At 37.3% G+C, this 19,974-nt stretch overlaps 1 protein-coding gene across 7 annotated transcripts in view; it reads left to right on the forward strand.

Moving 5' to 3' along the window:
* The window catches only part of MME (membrane metalloendopeptidase), a 97,314-nt gene that overhangs the window by 34,492 nt on the left and 42,848 nt on the right, over positions 1-19,974 (forward strand). For all 7 annotated transcript variants that reach the window (XM_031009498.3, XM_031009499.3, XM_055380995.2 and 4 more), the window contains 6 exons: positions 2,196-2,357; positions 3,665-3,745; positions 3,844-3,939; positions 4,051-4,169; positions 5,921-5,986; positions 19,309-19,443. In XM_031009498.3, coding sequence (XP_030865358.1) covers positions 2,196-2,357; positions 3,665-3,745; positions 3,844-3,939; positions 4,051-4,169; positions 5,921-5,986; positions 19,309-19,443 — 659 coding nt within the window. The remainder of the gene's footprint in view (positions 1-2,195; positions 2,358-3,664; positions 3,746-3,843; positions 3,940-4,050; positions 4,170-5,920; positions 5,987-19,308; positions 19,444-19,974) is intronic.

Below are 19,974 nucleotides of genomic sequence, written 5' to 3' on the forward strand. Positions count from 1 at the left end.
AAGGTGGTAAGAAGACTCATAGATGATTCAGTCACACATAAACATAATTGCACCCTTGTTACCTAGGTGCTAGGTAATACAAAGAGATTAATCACATCAACAAAATGGTTAGGTAGACAGAGTAGGTATTTATAATGAAAAACTCAAAGTAGTCTCATATTGAAGACAGAGTGAGGCAATGAGCTCTCAGGAGTCAAGAGAAATATTCCTTGAAGTTTGGAGTCACAGAAGCTTCAGGGAAGAGATGGGACATGAGCTGAATGTTGAACGATGGGTAGAATTTGGAAAGAATGACAGGGGCAATCAAAGCTGTGGGATGAGGAGGTTAAAGCAAAGACACAGGACTAAGAAAACACAAGGAGTGTTTGTGACAGATTGACGAGGGCCATCTGGTTGGAACAGTTTGCATAAACCACCAAAAGAGGAAAAGGGGAAGGTAGGGTGATACGTTTAATCTGGTAAAGGTTTAGAAACCAAGTTAAAGATTTTATTTCTATTTCTGAGATAGTCTGTCTCTGTCACCCAGGCTGGAGTGCAGTGGCGCTGTCTTGGTTCACTGCAACCTCCACCTCCCGAGTTCAAGCGATTCTCCTGCTTTAGCCTCCTGAGTAGCTGGGACTACAGGTGCCTGCCACCATGGGCAGCTAATTTTTGTATTTTTAGTAGAGTTGTTGTTTCATCATGTTGGCCGGGCTGGTATCGAACTCCCAAAGTGCTGGAATTACAGGCGTGAGCCACCGTGCCCTGCCAAGCTTTTATAATTTAACCTGGGAAATGTCAAGCCACTTACATTTTTCAGCAAGGTTGTGGCCAGTGTCAAAGAGTCTTTCAGGAAGTTTGGTTTGTGAAAGATGTGTAGAATATATCAAGATGAAGAACTGGGTGACTTCTAGTCAAAAAGGAATGATGATATAAACCAGGTACCAATCAGAAGGAGAGGTATGGAAGAGGAGCAAAGGAATTACCAGTAAACCAAAGGGAAATAGACATACAGTTTTACCCAAAGTTTCAAATCCAGGAGGCTATGATAGCAACTGTGCTGTCTACTAAGGCATAAAAATCATGAGAGGACTGGTTTGGTAACAGTCCTGAGCATTTTGTTTTAAAGAGCTGGGTCCTGAGGTTCCAGACCAGCAAACATGCCAAAAAGGTGGTTCAAAGGGGGGACTTGAGGCTCAGTGGGAAACCATGTTTACAATACCAAGTTTAAAAAATCCACACAGCTCAGCAATTGTTTGAAGTTTTTAATTAATTAATTAATTCATAAAGTGAAGTATTTTCAAAAGCTCATCTGAGAGCTTATATTCTCTTGATAGAGATGAATTCTCAATTGCTCTTTTGTTTTCATTGCAAAACAGTTCAACTTGTATGAGACTGAAAGTGGGGAGGGCAGGAGCAGAATTTTCTCTGTTCCGGATATAGACATTATGGGTATTGGGCCATATTCTCCTCTTCATTGGTAATAATTCCTATGTTATACATCTTTCTATCAATTGCAGCTCCTAGCAGACTCAGTGTCTTGATTGTAAATACTCAGTGTTGGTTGATTTGCATTTTCATCATAGTCCTGAAAGATAAAAGTGGACCTAAGAAAAACTAATAAGCTTACAGCCAGTTTTATAATGACGGACTCTATATAAACAAATGCAAATTGGATGTCAAATTTGAATTACAAAATTTATTTGAGCAAGGTCCAGGAAGTAATAACAGTGGTTTCAGATCCTTTCTAAAATGATAAAAATTCATTAACAATCTTCCATGGCTTGGAGTCTCAGAGACATTCAAAAGTCACAGCACTTTGAAGAGCAGAGTTGGCAACTAAAGTTATCAGAGTGAAGAATGGCATGCTAACCTCAGGCGCAGGATGGCCAACTCAAAGTAGACCTCTATTCTTTGTTCTTCTGAGATAGGAACCAGCCAGAAGCTTAGTTATTCGGGGGTGGGGTGGGAAGGCTGTGGGACCCAGGGTGGAAGGACCCACAGAGTTCAAAATAAAACGAACCAACTATAGTGAAGGAAAAGAGAACTATACACAGATAGTATTACTCATCCCCCTGAATTGACTTATATAAAAAAGAAAACGGAGCATCCGACAAATTGATGCAATCAAAAGGGAGCAATAAGCCTTTTTCTCCTTTTAAGCCTCTTAAGAAATAAACCCATCATTTTACCTAGTGTTTTCTCTGCTCTTGCAGCTGCTCGACTGATCCAAAACATGGATGCCACCGCTGAGCCTTGTACAGACTTTTTCAAATATGCCTGCGGAGGCTGGTTGAAACGCAATGTCATTCCCGAGACCAGCTCCCGTTACGGCAACTTTGACATTTTAAGAGATGAACTAGAAGTCGTTTTGAAAGGTTAGTAGAGATTGTGTCTGTGCATCAAAGATTTCTCTCTTAATATGTTCATTTTTTAAATATACAATTGTTAGCCATTACAAGGAATGTCACAGAAGATTAAAAAGTTAATAATCCTTCCAGGATTTGTGTACCACCACCAAGTGACTCTGATAGTGGCAGACACTGAAATTAATGTGTTGACATCTCTTAGCATTCCTGCTTTCATTTGTAGGTATGCAAATGATAAAGTGGTATCATCCCTAGAGATGGCAGGTTTGGTTTTTTGTTTGTTTGTTTTTCGAGATGGAGTTTTGCTCTTGTCACCCAGGCTGGAGTGCAATGGTGCTATCTCGGCTCACTGCAACCTCTGCCTCCCAGGTTTAAGCAATTCTCCTGCCTCAGCCTCCCAAGTAGCTGGGATTGTAGGCACCTGCCATTATGCCCAGCTAATTTTTGTATTTTTAGTAGAGACGGGGTTTCACCATGTTGGCCAAGCTGGTCTTGAACTCCTGACCTCAGGTGATCCACCAGCCTTGGCCTCCCAAAGTGCTGGGATTGCAGATGTGAGCCACTATGCCCAGCCAAGATGGTAGTTTTATGCCATTTTACAGAAGAAAAAAAATTAAATGATTGGCACAGAAACCTACTTCTGTAGTCTCCCTACCCAAACCCTGTGTTAAAGTTACTGTAAGATGTTACTAAGATTTGCCTTCCCAGCATAGGTATATTCTAACCCGGCTAAGACTGTCTCCCTGGGAAGTTAAGAAATCTAGCCAAGTCCCTCCTATCCTCTGTTCTCCCCTCTTCTAGAAGTTATTTTGTAGAAGAACAATTTTTGCTACTTTTTAACATTGAAACAAGTAGGACAATTCAATTCATTCATTTGGAGCATGAACAGTACAGTCACACAAAGATAATTATTTTCCAGCCATCAAAAAGACTATTCATACTAAATTCCAAATTCCTCTATGTTATTGTTTTCTTTTTAATCTCAATTTTGAGAAAAGTAACTGTTACCTATGGCAGAGCCATATGCATCACTGTTCATAAAAAAAAAAGATAATCTAGTCAAAAGGACTTTCATCTAAATTGGCTGATTAAACTGACTCCCAGTTCTGTGCTAGGAATGATAATCTGGTAAGGTGTTTGGTTTTTCCTATAATGTTTTGGAACTGGGGGGAGGAAATGAATGTACCTCCAGAAAAGCAAGGTTTTTTTTAACTGAACCCACCTTGCAAATGTTAATTACTGCAAATGAGCAATTATGTTTGCATAGTGCAAATGAGCAATTATGTTGATGCATTTTATTAAATGTCCTATTTCAGATGTCCTTCAAGAACCCAAAACTGAAGATATAGTAGCAGTGCAGAAAGCAAAAACATTGTACAGGTCTTGTATAAATGAATGTAAGTGCTCTTCATTTGATTTCATTAGGAGTATACATATATTGGTGCCAAACTATGCCTAGATTTCTAATTGAATTTATGTTTGTTGTTTCCAAAAGCTGCTATTGATAGCAGAGGTGGAGAACCTCTACTCAAACTGTTACCAGACATATATGGGTGGCCAGTAGCAACAGAAAACTGGGAGCAAAAATATGGTAAGGCAATTTTCCTACTAAAAAAATAATTTCCACGTAAAATCTATGTTATTATAATATCATTAGTGAACTAAAGCTTCTAAAGATATATTTTATCTTTTATTGCTTTAGGTGCTTCTTGGACAGCTGAAAAAGCTATTGCACAACTGAATTCTAAATATGGGAAAAAAGTCCTTATTAATTTGTTTGTTGGCACTGATGATAAGAATTCTGTGAATCATGTAATTCATGTAAGTTTGTGTGTCAAATAACTAAAGTTACCTTTAAATTGTAATAAAACTTCCACACACATTGTTGTTATTGATATTTAGAAATAATGCTATTTTCAATTGAATTGAATAAGCAAGGAGGTAGTCTATTCATGCTCTGTCCCTAATACCTGGAGTTCCAGTTTTGGAAGTATTTTCTTAATGCCGTGTTTTAGACATTCACCCCTTGCTTCTGCTACCTCTGTTTTAGATACCTCTCCCTTCACAAAACAAATGATAAGAAGGGCTCCAGGACCCTCCTATTCAGAAAAAGTTCCTAATTTCTTTGTATAGTACTTGAAAGGAGCATGCTTTGGTTTGTAGAAGTAATGCAGGTCTAGAAACCAAAAAATAATAATTGCTTTCAAAAAGAACACAGAAAAGGGATTTTAAACATCATTTTTTCCTCACTAAAGAGTATCTGTACTTTTTTCTCAACTAAAGGTAAATAAAATGTTTTTCTTTTAAAATGGATTTATTGTATTTTTACAAATGTAAACAATTTGATTTAGGTGTCACCTAAGACTAGATTAATGAATATGTTTGGAATGTACTGAAAAATTTAAAGAGTTTTTCTTTCTTCGTTTTTTTGTTTTTTTTTTTTATTTCCTGCATAAGAAATTATACAAAAAATTGCAGGCTACTGAATCACCTAATCATATCTGTGTCACTATTGCATAAATCTTTATGGTCGTTTTTGTTAAAATCATGAAAGGAATTGAACCCAAATCTCCTGCAGTGGACTCTCTCTCTTCTGAAACTTTCTCCTTGCAGGATCACCTTGAGGACCAGGGGGTGGGGAAGGATCAGGGCCCTTCATGTGGAGATATCTTCTGGCTCTTTCCATACCAGTTCTTTGGGTTATGTTTTCTTTTGTATTGGCCTAGGCTCTCCACAGCTGCTAGGATTCTCTCTTTAACCCAGAAATGCTGTTTGGCCTCCACACTCATGTTGCCATGCAGTGAGTAGGAAACAATCTTGCCAAGCTGCAAGTATGCCCAGGTAACTCTCACTTGGGTATTAAAGATGGACCAGACACATTAGCGCAGAACTGAGCTTCCTCTTTCACACCCTTAACTGCTGTCTGGGTCTACTGAGGTTCTTCTGAGCAGAGCGGCTTTGGGGAGAACCAAGGAGAAGTCGCCTCCATTCCCTTAGGGTAGAGAATCTTAAAAAACATTTTCTGGCACAAGTTACATTAGCTAAAAGATTCTGGAGTTACGTTAGAGGTTTTCCACTTCTCCCCTTCTCCCCATCCATCCAAATCAACTTGAAGAATATTAACCCACTCCCACCAATGAAAGGGGATCCCAACTAAGGGTGGAAGCAGATGAGAATGTTCCCAGAGGAGCACATTAGAATCTCAGGAAGCTGGGAAATCTGTGAATATGTAATTTAGAAATTTCCACGTCCTAGAATCTAACATGTTTTTGTTCACTTGCACCTTCTGCTCTGCATTAAAAATCCCTCCTAGTAAATCTTTTGTTCACTTTCTTTTGTTTTCCTTAAATATCTGCAGCACAGTCTTCCGGATTATCTAAGTGCCCGTTAGTATAACACTTACAAGTAGTGTAGAAACCATTTCCTAACTAGGTATTTACTCAGTGTCTGATGGTTACCCCATAAACAGCAAGAGTAGGATCTTTCACATACATAGATAGGCATGCTTGTATTTTTCTAACTTTTCTATATTCACTGAATGATTTATTTTCTTTTATGTATATTTTTTATAGATTGACCAACCTCGACTTGGCCTCCCTTCTAGAGATTACTATGAATGCACTGGAATCTATAAAGAGGTAAAAAGAAAAAGAAAATAACCAAAACCAAACTACAGAATGATCTGGTGTAAATCTATAAGTAAGGAAAAAGATAAAGCCAAATTAAATTTAGCCCTCTGATGTTTTTCTTTCATGACAGGGACTTAAAATCACACCTAATAGTGAGCTGTCTTTGATAGAATGAACATTCTCAATAGAATGAATGAAGGTATTTTACAAAACTAGGAAACTTGAAATTCCTTATCTGTGTCTTGGTTTTTAGTATTTAAAACATATGATAAATTTTGAAAAGTTAATTTAAAATATTTTAATCCACCTGTAAACTGCATTATTTAAAAAATGAACAGATTTATCATGGTCTAGGGTGGTGCTGGTGAGGACCAGAGATACACTCTGCAGCATCCTTCTGGAACCATCTGATTTGACTGTCAGAGAACTATGCAGGTAGTGACATTGGGCTCAAGCAAACTTTTGCAGCTACCTTGTGACTCTAACATAGGCCAGGTAGCCAGTGGGCATCATATCCCATAGTGGACATTTGGATGTTCTGGAGTGCTTTCTAATTGTCTCACAACCTTGCCTCCCTTGAGCTGATGTTCTGTTCACGTGCTCTTCTTTTTTTTTTTTTTTTTTTTTGAGATGGAGTCTTGCTCTGTCCTGTCACCCAGGCTAGAGTGCAGTGGCGTGATCTTGGCTCACTGCAACCTCCGCCTCCCTGGTTCAAGCAATTCTCCCAGCCCCGGCCTCCTGAGTACCTGGGATTACAGGTGCCCGCCACCGCACCCAGCTAATTTTTGTATTTTTAGTAGAGACGGGGTTTCACCATCTTGGCCAGTGTGGTCTCGAACTCCTGACTTTGTGATCCACCTGCCTCGGCCCCCCAAAGTGCTGGGATTACAGATGTGAGCCACCACACCTGGCCCATGTGCTCTTCTTACAGAAAGTAAGGAACAACAGGAGACAAAACTAATAATCTTACACATTATTAGATATTGGGGAAAGGTGTTGGTTCTACAAAGGTTTGTCTTATAATTATTTTGTAGCTCAAAAGTAAGTTATCTTTGATGATCCTAATGGCTCACAGTGTAGTGATGTGACTAAAATTACATTTTAGTTGAAATTACTAGCTAAATATGTTTATGATTGGCATTTATTTTGCCAAATTATGAAGTTCGAATAACATGGAATGAATTCACTGTAAGGTATCTTTTTGAATGACTGCACAACACTGAAATGAAGAAAAAGATATATCATCAAAGGCCACAATTAATAGCACAGATAAATACATGGGTGTGGGATATTTGAGTTCAGTACAATCTAGTTACTGTTTGGGGTACAGCTACTGGCTTTAAGAGCAATGCAGCTGCTTTCTGTTACAGATTTGAAAGTGATTGAGGAATTTTGGTTCACTATTGTACATTTTTATCACCATGAACTGGGATGCTTTTCATATTTAGGATTGTGTTCTTATATCAAATTTTTCAAGTCCTATGATACATATTTTTTTTACATTTTAATTCTGATATCAAGGTATACCTGGCAGTCGATGTATATATTTAAGGCAGTAAAAGGTTTTTTTTTAATTGTTAAGATGTTGCATTTTTGCATTTTATACTCAATGCTATCCCATAATCTCAAACAGGTCACAAACTGGCAGTCTTTGGCTTGAATCTGATATAGAAGCATTTTTGTTTAACCTGTAGCGTTTTTTTTTTTAATTTTGAATTAGTTGTCAGTATTTTTCAAAATTGAAAGATTTCATTTGAGAATCCAGATTTCTTAGTAAGTCAGTAGAATTTGAGCCCCTAGCTTGTATTCTTATATGGCAGCAATTGGCCAGAGTGGTGTTGTGGTTGCTCCTTTTAGAAAGGGCATTTATTGGCTGGGCGCGGTGGCTCATGCCTGTAATCTCTGCACTTTGGGAGGTCAAGACGGGTGGATCACCTGAGGTCGGGAGATCGAGACCAGCCTGACCACCATGGAGAAACCCCATCTCTACTAAAAATACAAAATTAGCTGGGCGTGGTTCTGCATGCCTGTAATCCCAGCTACTTGGGAACTTGGGAGGCTGAGGCAGGAGAATTGCTTGAACCCAGGAGATAAAGGTTGCAGTGAGCCAAGATCGCGCCATTGGACTCCAGCCTGGGCAACAAGAGCGAAACTCCATCTCAAAAAAAAAAAAAAAAAGAAAGGGCATTTGTTCTCCAGGTTTGAACAGTCCTCATCAACATGATTCATTGATTTATATTGACTTATCGGCTCCTGTAGGCACTTGATTTTGCATATTAGTCTGGTCTTGGCTAAGCCACAGCAGTAAAAACACAAATACAGTAGCTCAAACAAGAAAAAGTTTACTTCTGTCTGTCATGCCAGTCTGGAAGTAGGCAGGCCATCCAGATGAGGCAGGAAGCTCTGCTCCATGGGAATGTCTGGGAGCCAGCTTTCTTTGATTTTGTTGCTCTAACATCAACCTCCTCTAGTGTTTTTCTTAGTCTATTTGGTCAAAGTTGGTTCACCAGTGCCCTGTTCACATGTCAGGCCACAGGAAGAAGAAAAGAGAGAAAGTGGTAGACAAATAGTTAACTTTTATGTAAATGGCTCAGAACTTGCATACATTCCGTTGCTTAAAACATTGTCATGTGGCCACAACTAAATATAAAGGAGGCAGGAAAATGTAGTCTTGAGCAGAGTGGCCATGTCTGTGTCTTGTTAAAACTTGGTTGGCAGAGAGGAAGGTCGTATAATTTAAAAGATGAGGAGTACATATACCAATGTCATTTAGCAGACTCTGCCACAGTTTACATCCACTGATCTAGGGAATACTGTATTTGTGATCAAATAACACAGTGGTGATCAAATCTAGAATCAGTAATCTGTTTATAGAGTTTATGAGTGAGAAATCTGAGTCTCAGAAGTTTGCCCTCAACACTCAGCAGAACAGTACAATAGTGGCAAACTTTGGTCCTTCTCTCTTCTTCATTCTACTACATTATTACAATTTCTTAAGAGTTGGTACTTCATACTAGTAGAGTTCTTTGAATGAGCAAATGATAGAGGAAACTAACCTGCACTGGCACTTACAGCCCGGAAATTATTCTCAGCTTAAATTAGGTGCTCTTCAACTATCTGAATCAGACTAGCAAACACGCAGCATGCTTGCTGCCTTGCTCCTCTTCCATAACTATGTGCTTTTGGTGACATCCTTCTTTCCTGCTAACCTGAGATCTCAGAATTCTTCTTAAGGTAGTGCTTCAAGCTGTAAGCAATCTCCTTTCAGTGGAAGGGAGTTGCATATAAAATAAAAGCTACATGTCATCCCAGAAATGGGTAATTATCTGAATATTTCTGCACCTTCTCCCTCTTTTTAAATCCATTCTTTTGGGCATGGGGGTGAGAGCGTGTGTAGTTACAGTAAGAATTCCAATGTTACCCTTATTTTTCCCATGATATTTTCTACTCTCTCCTAATCCCTACCACCTGCAATCCCTCAGTTTCCCCTGCATTTCTAGCAAGCTATCAAATAAAAGTTAATTCTAGTTTTTCCACTACTCTGCTATCTTTGAAAGATGTCAACCACCTTAAGTATTTCTGTCTTGTGTCTTATTGCTTCATGAACAAAAAATGGTGCGAAGTGTAGAATAACAAGTTTACCTTCAGTAGAGGAGTTATAAATCTGGAAGGAATGTTAATGTCAGTGTATCATTGGCCTTCAATGATTTTCTCCCTTACAGGCTTTTATATATGCTTTTCCCTTTGCCTAGAACTTGCCCCCCACACAAACCACCTGCCTACACTCTTTCCTCTAATGTAGTTTTCCTAGCACCCAGGTTTCTGTATACTTTTTATTTAATGTCTTTTTTTTTTCTATAAAACTGTAAATGAAGTGGAAGCAATGCTGTGTGTCATTGCCCTTTGCTCTTTTTCTAATACCTACCTCAGTTTCTGGCCCTTAAATACTACAGAATCAGCAAATGAATGATTGAGGGGGAAGATGGCAGGGAAGAGAGGAAACAAAAGAAAGAAGAACCCAATCTTTTGGAAGCCCTTCTTGTTTCCTTCTCTTGATTCTGGGAAACATGAGCTCTAGGGCATCAACAGCTAATAGCATACATTTCTTTAGCATTTTACAAACTCTGTGTTCTCTTTTCTCTTTTCAATCCCCAGTTACTTCTTTGCTAAACTCAGTTTGCCTGAGGTATATTTATACAATCAATGGGTATCATACATTTGCAGTTTACATTATTTTATTGAAAATAATCAAGAGAAGTTTTGAGAATTGGCATAGGGTCACCAACTTTTTTTGTCAAAGAAAGATGGTCTTAGACCAGAGAGGTCTGGCTTCCTTGCCCGTCGCTTTAGCCTATAATTTTAAAACTTTATTGTGGGGTCTACCTTCTGCAGATATGCCTCAGAGGCTGAGGATCAGGGAGGGTCACATTCCCTCTTCAGTCAAAAGTACTCTAATCGTAGGTCTCTTTTATCAGATTATTAACTCAGCCTATTTCCCCAGGTCTTCTTTGATCCTTCCTTCCAGGATATCCAGGTCATCCAGAGGTATCATCTTCCATAATCTTAAAACCAAACTTCTTATCGACTATGAAAATAGCCCCCACAATTACTAAGAAAGATCATTTCACTTTATAGAAGTCCTTTTTTTTTTTGCTTTGGATATCCTCATAATGGATTTTTTGTATTGTAGTATTTGATTATTATTATAATCTAGAAAGGGAAAGTGATACAGAACAGTTGCATCATCTCAGAAAGGGGCCCACATTCACCGTGTCTGCTCTTCCTAACAAACTGTTCTCAAGATGTTCTCATCAAGGAGCTTCTTGTGCTATATCTTTGGTAAAGAGATGGAGCCTGAGTTCTGAGGTATTCTGATTATCTGAAGAGATTACTTAATGACACACTGCTATCTCAAAGAACAGAAGTAGGGAGATTCAAGACAATTCTATTCCTTACAGAGGTACAAATTTCTATGCTAGGAAAACAATACGAAAGATACACATGGCCTATAAACATAACCATTCCCATTCACAAAATTTGTAAATGAAACCAACCAGCAACCTCATGTGAGAATGTTCTTCTATATTGATTCACTGAGAGAAATGAGGACCTTAATTTTCTTAAGAAATCACCCACCTTCAGAAGAGTCTGAACTCTGTATTGGGGGTGAATTGGAATTGGTCTCAAAGCTTCCCTTTCTCTACCTTCTTAGCTTTTCAAGAGCAATTGTTATCTTACTTTGTTTTCCTTCATAAGGAAATCTGAAGATTAGGAATCCAAAATATTTGAGCATAATTAGATAATAGATATGTTTATGCTCTGTACTGATGTTTGTCTGAGAAGGAGCAATAAGTGAGGTTAGTGGTTTCCAACTCTAAGGACTACTTTGTGTGTGCCAATTACAGGGCTCTGTGCAGAAACACCTCACATGTACACACACTTCAAAAGCCACTATGATTTATTTTTACTTGTGCATTTATACATCAACAAAACATTTCTTTGAGTAGAGCATTTCAGGACTAAAAGAAAAGTAAGAAAACCACTCGGGCTAGAGTTTGAGAGCATAAGGAGGCGGGAAAGGAACTGGAGAGTAGAAGCTACAGGGTATACTGCTGCAGGGCATGGCTAGGGAGAAGAAGCCAGAGTTATAAAGAAGTATAGAGCCTTCACAAAATCTGGGGTTCATAAAAATAGAGACATTTTAGGGATGAGGATAGAGGACTTGGAACATGGGCACAATGGACTGAAGCCAGAAAGCGATGACCCAGAGTCTGTGCTCCTAGATCAGAAAAGCCAGGAGAAGTCTCCAAATTGTATGTACCTGGGAAAGAACACAAGCTGAGATTGGCTATCCTGTAGATGAGCAGGTGCAAGCCGGAACTGGGATTAAACAAGAGGGGATTTTCTTTGTCCACCTACCCAATGTACAAGCTGAGAGAAACTGTTCAGGACTTGAGCTAAGAACAGAAGTTCCGAGGAAATAGGAAGTGAGAGAAACTTAATATATTTACAATTTAACTTCATTTTTTTTTAATTCAACAGATCTTCATTGAGCTTATGCTATGTGACAGATACTTTTCTAGGCAGTAGACATTCCAAGGAAACAAGATCCTTGTTCTCATGGAACTCATGTTCTAATGGGAAGAGATAGACAATAAATAACCAAGTAAATAATTTAAGGAAATGAGACAAATTGTGAGTGTTATAAAGAAAATAAATCAACGTGATAGAATAATAAGTGACTGGGGTAAGGCATGGGTGATTCAGTTTGGCTTGCTGAAACCATCTCTGGCTGTTGTTTGTAGAATGTGTTTTAATGGAAGCAGAACAGAGAAGGCCACGTGGTAATTCATGTGAAAGATAACGATGGACTCAGATGGCAGCAAGTCAGATAGAGAAATCTGAGCAGACCTAAGATAATCTTGTGTAGGTGGCTCTATCATTATAGGGAAACAGTTTGTGTACTTTAAACTGCTCGGCCAATATGTGCCTCAGTGATACGTGGCAGAGCTCGTCTCACTGCATAACACAGCTATGACATGATAAGACAGACCCTGCAAGGGAAACTGCTGACCTCACTTTGTCCTTTCTGGGTACCAAGTGACTAATAGTCAGAAGGTTTCACTCAGTCCAGTAATCTGTGTTTAAGAAAACAAAAGGGGGCTTTTAAACATGAGATTTAGTGAATATGACAGAGAATTTTTGAGATCAACTGAACTCAGTTTGTAAAAAGAGCTAGATTCAGCCCCCCAAGCATGGAATAAACCTTGGAAGTTATGCAAGAAGTTGTACAAATCTTCAGGTTCTTATTGATAACCTGATGAAAGCCCCAAACAGTCCCTATGCTGGTCCAAGTTTGGTTCCTCTTAGGTCCCACGTTCCTCCTGCTCTAGCGTCCTGCTCGACTGGGGGCTATTTTTTATTTCTAGTGCCCAGAAATGGCTGTGTGACTATATGTTTGCAGTCTGTTGGAGGGAAGCAGGTCTCTCTGCTAACAACTGCACACTAGCTGACATGCTGCTTAAACTGAGAAATGTTTCTAAGCTTTTTTGGTAGGAAATAATCTTTCCTGCTTAGTCTCCCTCTGTGTTCCCCCAGCAAACTTTTTGTGTAGCATTATTAAATATTCCCCAACATCAGTGGCCAAGAATGACACAGTTCTGTGACTCCTCAGTCACTTCATGTTCCACATTAAGTGGAGTTTCTTCCTAGAATGGGGAAGGCAGAACATTGGTAAGAGCTAGGTGTCTCAGAATCTTTGGAAATAAAATCCCTGATCCATAGGTAGCTGGCTCGCTAGGTTACCCAGATATCAATCTGACAGGAGAGTTTTCTGTTCCTCCCTGGGTCTTGATTGTCATTCATTAGGAATGATATTAAAGTTTGAAGGACAGTAGTCAAATGGCATTCATTTGCTCTCTTCCTCTTTGGCAAATCTAACAAACATCGGGCTTTTTCCAGGCAGGAGGAGCCTCATTTCTAAAGAGCCAATTTATAAATATCATTACCTGATTCTTTAAAATGAAGATAGTCCTAATTAGAGTAACTATCCATGGTGTTGGGTGTTAGTAAATATCATCTCATTGGTAGTGTGTGATTTTAAAACCCACAAAACTGCTATTATATGGATTTTATCTAACTGTTTAAAACCGATGATCACCTTTGAAACTACTGTTATGAATACCAGGACTTACAATTTTTTTTTTTTAAAGAAAAGCTACATAAATGTTTTGGTGGATTCTTCTTCACGTAAAGAATCATTGATTTGCTATCTCAAAGCTTCAAGAAATCTACCTTATGACTGTCAAAAATGAGAGCTGACTCCAGCCTCTGTTGTAATAACTAATTGCTCTCTCAGTCACACACACACAAAATTAAATTTGGGTTTAAAAAGTATCCTGGCCAATCTACTTTTTAAGTGTTAAAATACATGTTGATTTGCCGGACGTGGTGGCTCATGCTTGTATTCCCAGCACTTTGGGACGCAGAGGTGGTGGATCACCTGGGGTCAGGAGTTCAAGACCAGCCTGACCAACATAGTGAAACCCTGTCTCTACTAAATACAAAAAATTAGTCGGGCATGGTGGCACATGCCTATAATCCCAGCTAAGGCAGGAGAGTCACTTGAACCCAGGACGCGGAGGTTGCAGCGAGCCGAGATTGCACCATTGCACTCCACCCTGGGCAACAAGAGCAAACCCCATCTCAAAAAAAAAAAAAAAAAAAAAAAAAAAAAATATATATATATATATATATATATATATATATATATATAAACTTTCTTCCCAAATCATGACAATTATCATCATTTCACATTTTCCATATCTGGAAGTATCATAATAAAGAAAATTAAAACTTTAAGGTAGAATCACATCTCGTACAATGGATTTAGCACGGCAGTAACCTTAAGTTCTGACACCAGATAAATTTGGAAGTCAGGAAAGATAGTCGTGATACTAAGACATATGTTTTAATCAGTTACATTGGAGTAGTTACCAGGTAATGGAATTCATTAAAAGAAGTGGTATATTCCATGTAGCTATATTAAATACTCGAGCATCCCAGAAGCTAGTGATACTATATGCTTCCAGTTTTCTGAGAAACTTGACCAGTTTAGCAGACTAGAAGCATCATCCAAAGTTCTTGTGCTTGCCTTATATCAAAGTTCTATAGTCTTTAAATACATCGGTAAGGATAAAGAGACTGGAGCAGAATCAGTCTGCTGAGTCAACAAAGTGCCCAAGATGATTACTGTTATTGTTTTCTCACCTCATCAACAAAAAGCATCCCATATATATATGTATATACACCATATATATGTATATATACACACCATATATATACACACACCATATATATATATACACCATACATATATAGTGTGTGTATATATACGCTGTGTATATATACATATATATGGTGTATATATATGTGTATATATATGGTGTGTATATATATATATGGTATATATATATTTTCCAATATCAATTTTCCAATATCAATCTACTGAGACTGATATATATATATCTGTATATATATATATCAATCTCATATATATATATATAAATCTCAGTAGATTGATATTGGAAAATTCAAACTACCATTTTGTTTATAGTCAGTAGTAATACCCTGCTAAAGGTCGATTGATTTATATGCTTTGGGAATACAGTTAATTCAAAACACTGCATGCTTGTACTTTGGAATAGTTGGTCCCATGAGGTATGAACTCAGACATACTCGTTTACTTCAAAGTGAAACAAAAATTCTGATTACCTTTAAATAGAAAAAAATTGAGTTGCTGAGAATATACATAAAATTGTCTTTTCATGTGTGTTACCTTAGTGATTAGAGTTTTTTAAAAATATAATTTCAAGTTTTATTTTAGATTCAGGTGGTACATATGTAGTTTTGTTACATGGATATATTGCATGGTACTGAGGTTTAGAATATGAATGACCCCATCACTGAGGTAGTGAGCATAGTACCCAATAGTTAGTGTTTCAACCCTTGCTCCACTCTCTCCCTCCACCCTCTAGTAATCCTCAGCATCTATTATTGCCATCTCTATGTCCTTAAGTACCCAACATTTAGCTCCTACTTATAAATGAGAACATGTGGTATTTGGTTTTCTCTTCCTGCATTAATTCACTTAGGATAATGACCTCCAGCTGCATCCATGTTGCTGCAAAGGACATGATTTCATTCTTTTTTTATGGCTGCATAGTATTCCAGGGTGTATATGTACCACATTTTCCTTATCCAGTCTACGATTGATGATTCTCTAGGTTGATTCTACGTTTTTGCTATTGTGAGTAGTGCTGTGATTAACAAATGAGTGCATATGTCTTTGGTAGAATGACTTATTTTCTTTTGGGTATATATCCAATAATGAGATTTCTGGGTCAAATGGTAGTTCTATTTTAAGTTCTTTGAGAAATCTCCAAACTGCTTTCTGTAGTGGCTAAACTAGTTTGCATTTTCACCACAGTGTATAAGTGTTCCCTTTTCTCTGTAGCCTCGCCGGCATCTGTTCATTTTTGACTTTTGATAATAGCCATTCCAACTGGTGTGAGATGGTATTTCATCGTGGTTTAGATTTATATATCTCTGATGATTAGCTATGTTTAATGTTGTCTCATACATTTGTTGACCACTTGTATGTTTTCTTTTGAGAAGTGTCTGTTCATGTCTTTTCCTACTTTTTAATGGGGCTACTTGTTTTTTGCTTGTTGAATTGTTTAAGTTTCTTGTAGATTCTGGATATTAGACTTTTCTTGGATGCCTAGTTTGGGAATGTTTTCTCCCATTCTGTAGGTTGTCTGTTTACTATGTTCATAGTTTCTTTTGCTGTGGCAGAAGCTATTTAATTTAATTAGGTCCCACTTGTCAATATTTGTTTTTGTTGCAATTCCTTTTGAGGACTTAGTGATAAACTCTTTCCCAAGGCTGGCATCCAGAAAGGTATTTCCTATTTTGTTCTAGGACACTTAGAGTTTGAAGTCTTACATTTAAATCTTTAATCCATCTTGAGGTAATTCTTGTGTATGATGGAAGTTAGGGGTCCCGTTTTATTCTTCTGCATATGACTAGCCAGTTACCCTAGCACCATTTTTGAATAGGGAGTCCTTTCCCTGTTGCTTATTTTTGTCAACTTTGTCACAGATCAGATGGCTGTAGGTGTGCTGCTTTACTTCTGTGTTCTCTATCCTGTTCCATTGGTCTGTGGTCTGTGTGTCTATTTGTGTACCCAGACCATGCTGTTTTGACTACTGCAGCATTATGGTATAATTTGAAGTCAGTAATGTGATGCCTCCAGTCTTGTTCTTGTTGCTTAGGATTACTTTGGCCATTTGGGCTCTTTTTTGGTTTTATATGAATTTTAGAATTGTTTTTTCTAATTCTGTGAAAAATGACATTGGTAGTTTGATAAAAAGAGTGTTGAATCTGTATATTACTTTGGGCAGTATGGCCATTTGATATTGATTCTTCCAATCCATGAGCATGAAATATTTTTGTTTGTTTGCTTCCTCTATGATTTCTTTCAGCAATGTTTTGTAGTTCTCCTTGTAGAAATATTTCATCTCCTTAGTCAGATATACTCTTAGGTATTTATGTAATGTGTATGTGTGTGTGCCTATTGCAAATGAGATTGTGTTCTTGATTTGGCTCTCAGCTTGAACATTATTGGTAAATAGATATGCCACCAATTTTTATTCATGGATTTTGTATCCTGAAATTTTTGTGAAGTTGTTTATGAGTTTCAGGAGCCCTTTGGCAGAGTCTTCAGGATTTTCTAGGTATAGAATCATATCATTAGTGAAAAGAGAGAGTTTGACTTCTTTTCCTATTTGGATGCCTTCTCTTTCATTCTTTTGCCTGATTGATTGATCTAGGTAGGACTTCCAGTACTGTGTTGAATAGGAGTAGGGAGAATGGACATCTTTGTCGTGTTTCTGTTCTCAAGGGGAATGCTTCCACATTTTGCCTATCCAGTATGATGTTGGCTGTGGGTTTGTTATGGATAGTTCTTATTATTTTGAGGTATGTTTCTGCAATGCCTAGTTTACTAAGGGTTTTTATTATGAAAGGACATTGGGTTTTATTGAGACTTTTCCCACATCTATTGAGATAGTCCAATGGTATTTGTTTTTAATTCTGTTGATGTGGTGAAATTGATTAGGATCTTAATGCAGATTCACAGATGAAAAATTGTTCTATTGAGTAGCAAATCCATGGATAGCAATCACAGCTAGATAGTCACAGCATTACAGAGTATCCATGAAAAGAACTGTTTACTTAGCATTTAGTAAAAGTCATAGAATACCAGTATATAAACCTCTGGACTTACAAATTGATAATAATTTTGTACATTTTTCTTAAGTTCTTGCTTGATCGAATATTTCTATTTTCCTATTAGTTTTAGGTTTGATTAATGGATCACTGTAAATTCAGATGCACCTTTGCACTCACAGTGAATATATGGATATTCCTTCCACTTCTAATTGTTCTGTAAGGATGTAAAATATTCTTAAAACTGTGAAAATGTTAAAGCACATTATAGCACACTTTATAGCCCTTCTTTGTATTTACCCTGCAAACAAGTCTTTGAAGCATAGAAATCTCACCTATCCATAATCACAATTGACTGCTTTACTAAATTTTAAAATGAGGTGGAATTGTAATGTATTTTAATTGCTAATAGGTAATAATGGCTAATAAATAGCAATTGGTTCAAACCTAACAAAAGTGGGACTCCATTTCCTAGTGTTCTTGCCACTGTGAACTTGAATGAGGCATTTATATATTCTGTAAAAGGTTAGTAATACAACTATTCTATAGTTTACTTTTGTAAACTAAGATGTATGTGAAGATAAAATATAAATAATTTGAGTTATTAGAAGAAAACTAATATCTAAATCTATGGTATCGTATAGTGAAATTTTACAGTAACAGGAGCTATTTATGGAATTAACTAAAACCTACAAGTGTGTGTTGGTGGAGCTCCTGACAACACAGCTTCATAAAAAAGAAACTGCTTGACTCAAGGAGACAGATAAAAAGAAGTCTGATTATATTATATGAGTTTGTGGTCATTTTTCCATGAATAGTTGAGAAAATGACTATGAAAAAGAGATTTGGTAAAGAAATGTATTATTATGGCTGGGCATGGTGGCTCATGCCTGTAATCCCAGCACTTTGGGAGGCCAAGGCAGGTGGATCACAATGTCAGGAGTTTCAGACCAGCCTGGCCAACATAGTGAAATCCTGTCTCTACTGAAAATACAAAAAATTAGCTGGGTGTGGTGGTGGGCGCCTGTACTCCCAGCTACTTGGGAGGCTGAGGCATGAGAATTGCTTGAACCGTAGAGATGTAGGTTGCAGTGAGCTAAGATAGCACCACTGCACTCCAGCCCAGGCGACAGTGTGAGACTCTGTCTCAATAAAAAGTAAAATAAAATAAAAAAAGAAATGTATTATTATTCAGGGAAAAAATTAGTATATGTTACTGCTTATCAAGTGTTTTGCAACTCATTCTAATCAAGGCAAAATAACTTTATTGAAAATTGAAAATTACAGTCTCCATAACCAAGTGATTATACATTACTTAGTACTTTCAAAGTGATACCTCATTGCTCTCCTTTAAGTTCTTATTCAAAGATAAATTGTCTAAGAATCTGTGCAGGTCATTTCTTTAAATACTTAGAAAAGGATTTTTATTTTACTAAGGTTATCTATTACCAAAAATTAATATTGAAATGAAAATAAATTTTAAGTACCATGATGAATATTTAGAGCTACTCCAACAGTTTAGTGCTATTTTTTTCTTGCAGGCTTGTACAGCATATGTGGATTTTATGATTTCTGTGGCCAGATTGATTCGCCAGGAAGAAAGATTGCCCATCGATGAAAACCAGCTTGCTTTGGAAATGAATAAAGTTATGGAATTGGAAAAAGAAATTGCCAATGTAAAACACATTTTTTTTTCTGATACAGTGAATAATGTCAACCGCTTTTTTTCTTTCCCCTCTCTATCATACTTTAAGAGTAAAAGGTACAGCACTTTAACCAAGTAGTAAAAATGCATAGCTTGGTAATAGATCATTGACTTCAAAAGGACCTTTGAAACTAAAGAATTTTATAGTAAACTGGGTTCCTGACATTTAAAAGACACACTAAATTGGACAAATATTAAACTAGAAACACTTAATTGCCTTTTATAAGTGGATTCCATCAGAATTCTACCATTTACAGTCAAACTGTTGTTAGATGCCCTTCAGATTCAGAGCAAATGCAAAGCTGTTTTAGTTTTGATATATATAGAATGTTACTTTATTTTAAAGTTTAAAGTGATCACAGAGATTGTCTCTGTTTCTTTGCTAAGAAGTATTAACCCCTGAACATAGCCATGTGGCAATGTGATACTACTGAGTTCAAATTGTCAGGCTGCTAAGCTGACGGAGGGTAAGACAATAATTTTGCAACAAAGCCCGAGGAGT

Source organism: Gorilla gorilla, chromosome 2 (genome assembly GCF_029281585.2).
Source record: "Gorilla gorilla gorilla isolate KB3781 chromosome 2, NHGRI_mGorGor1-v2.1_pri, whole genome shotgun sequence".
Taxonomy (NCBI): Eukaryota; Metazoa; Chordata; class Mammalia; order Primates; family Hominidae; genus Gorilla; species Gorilla gorilla.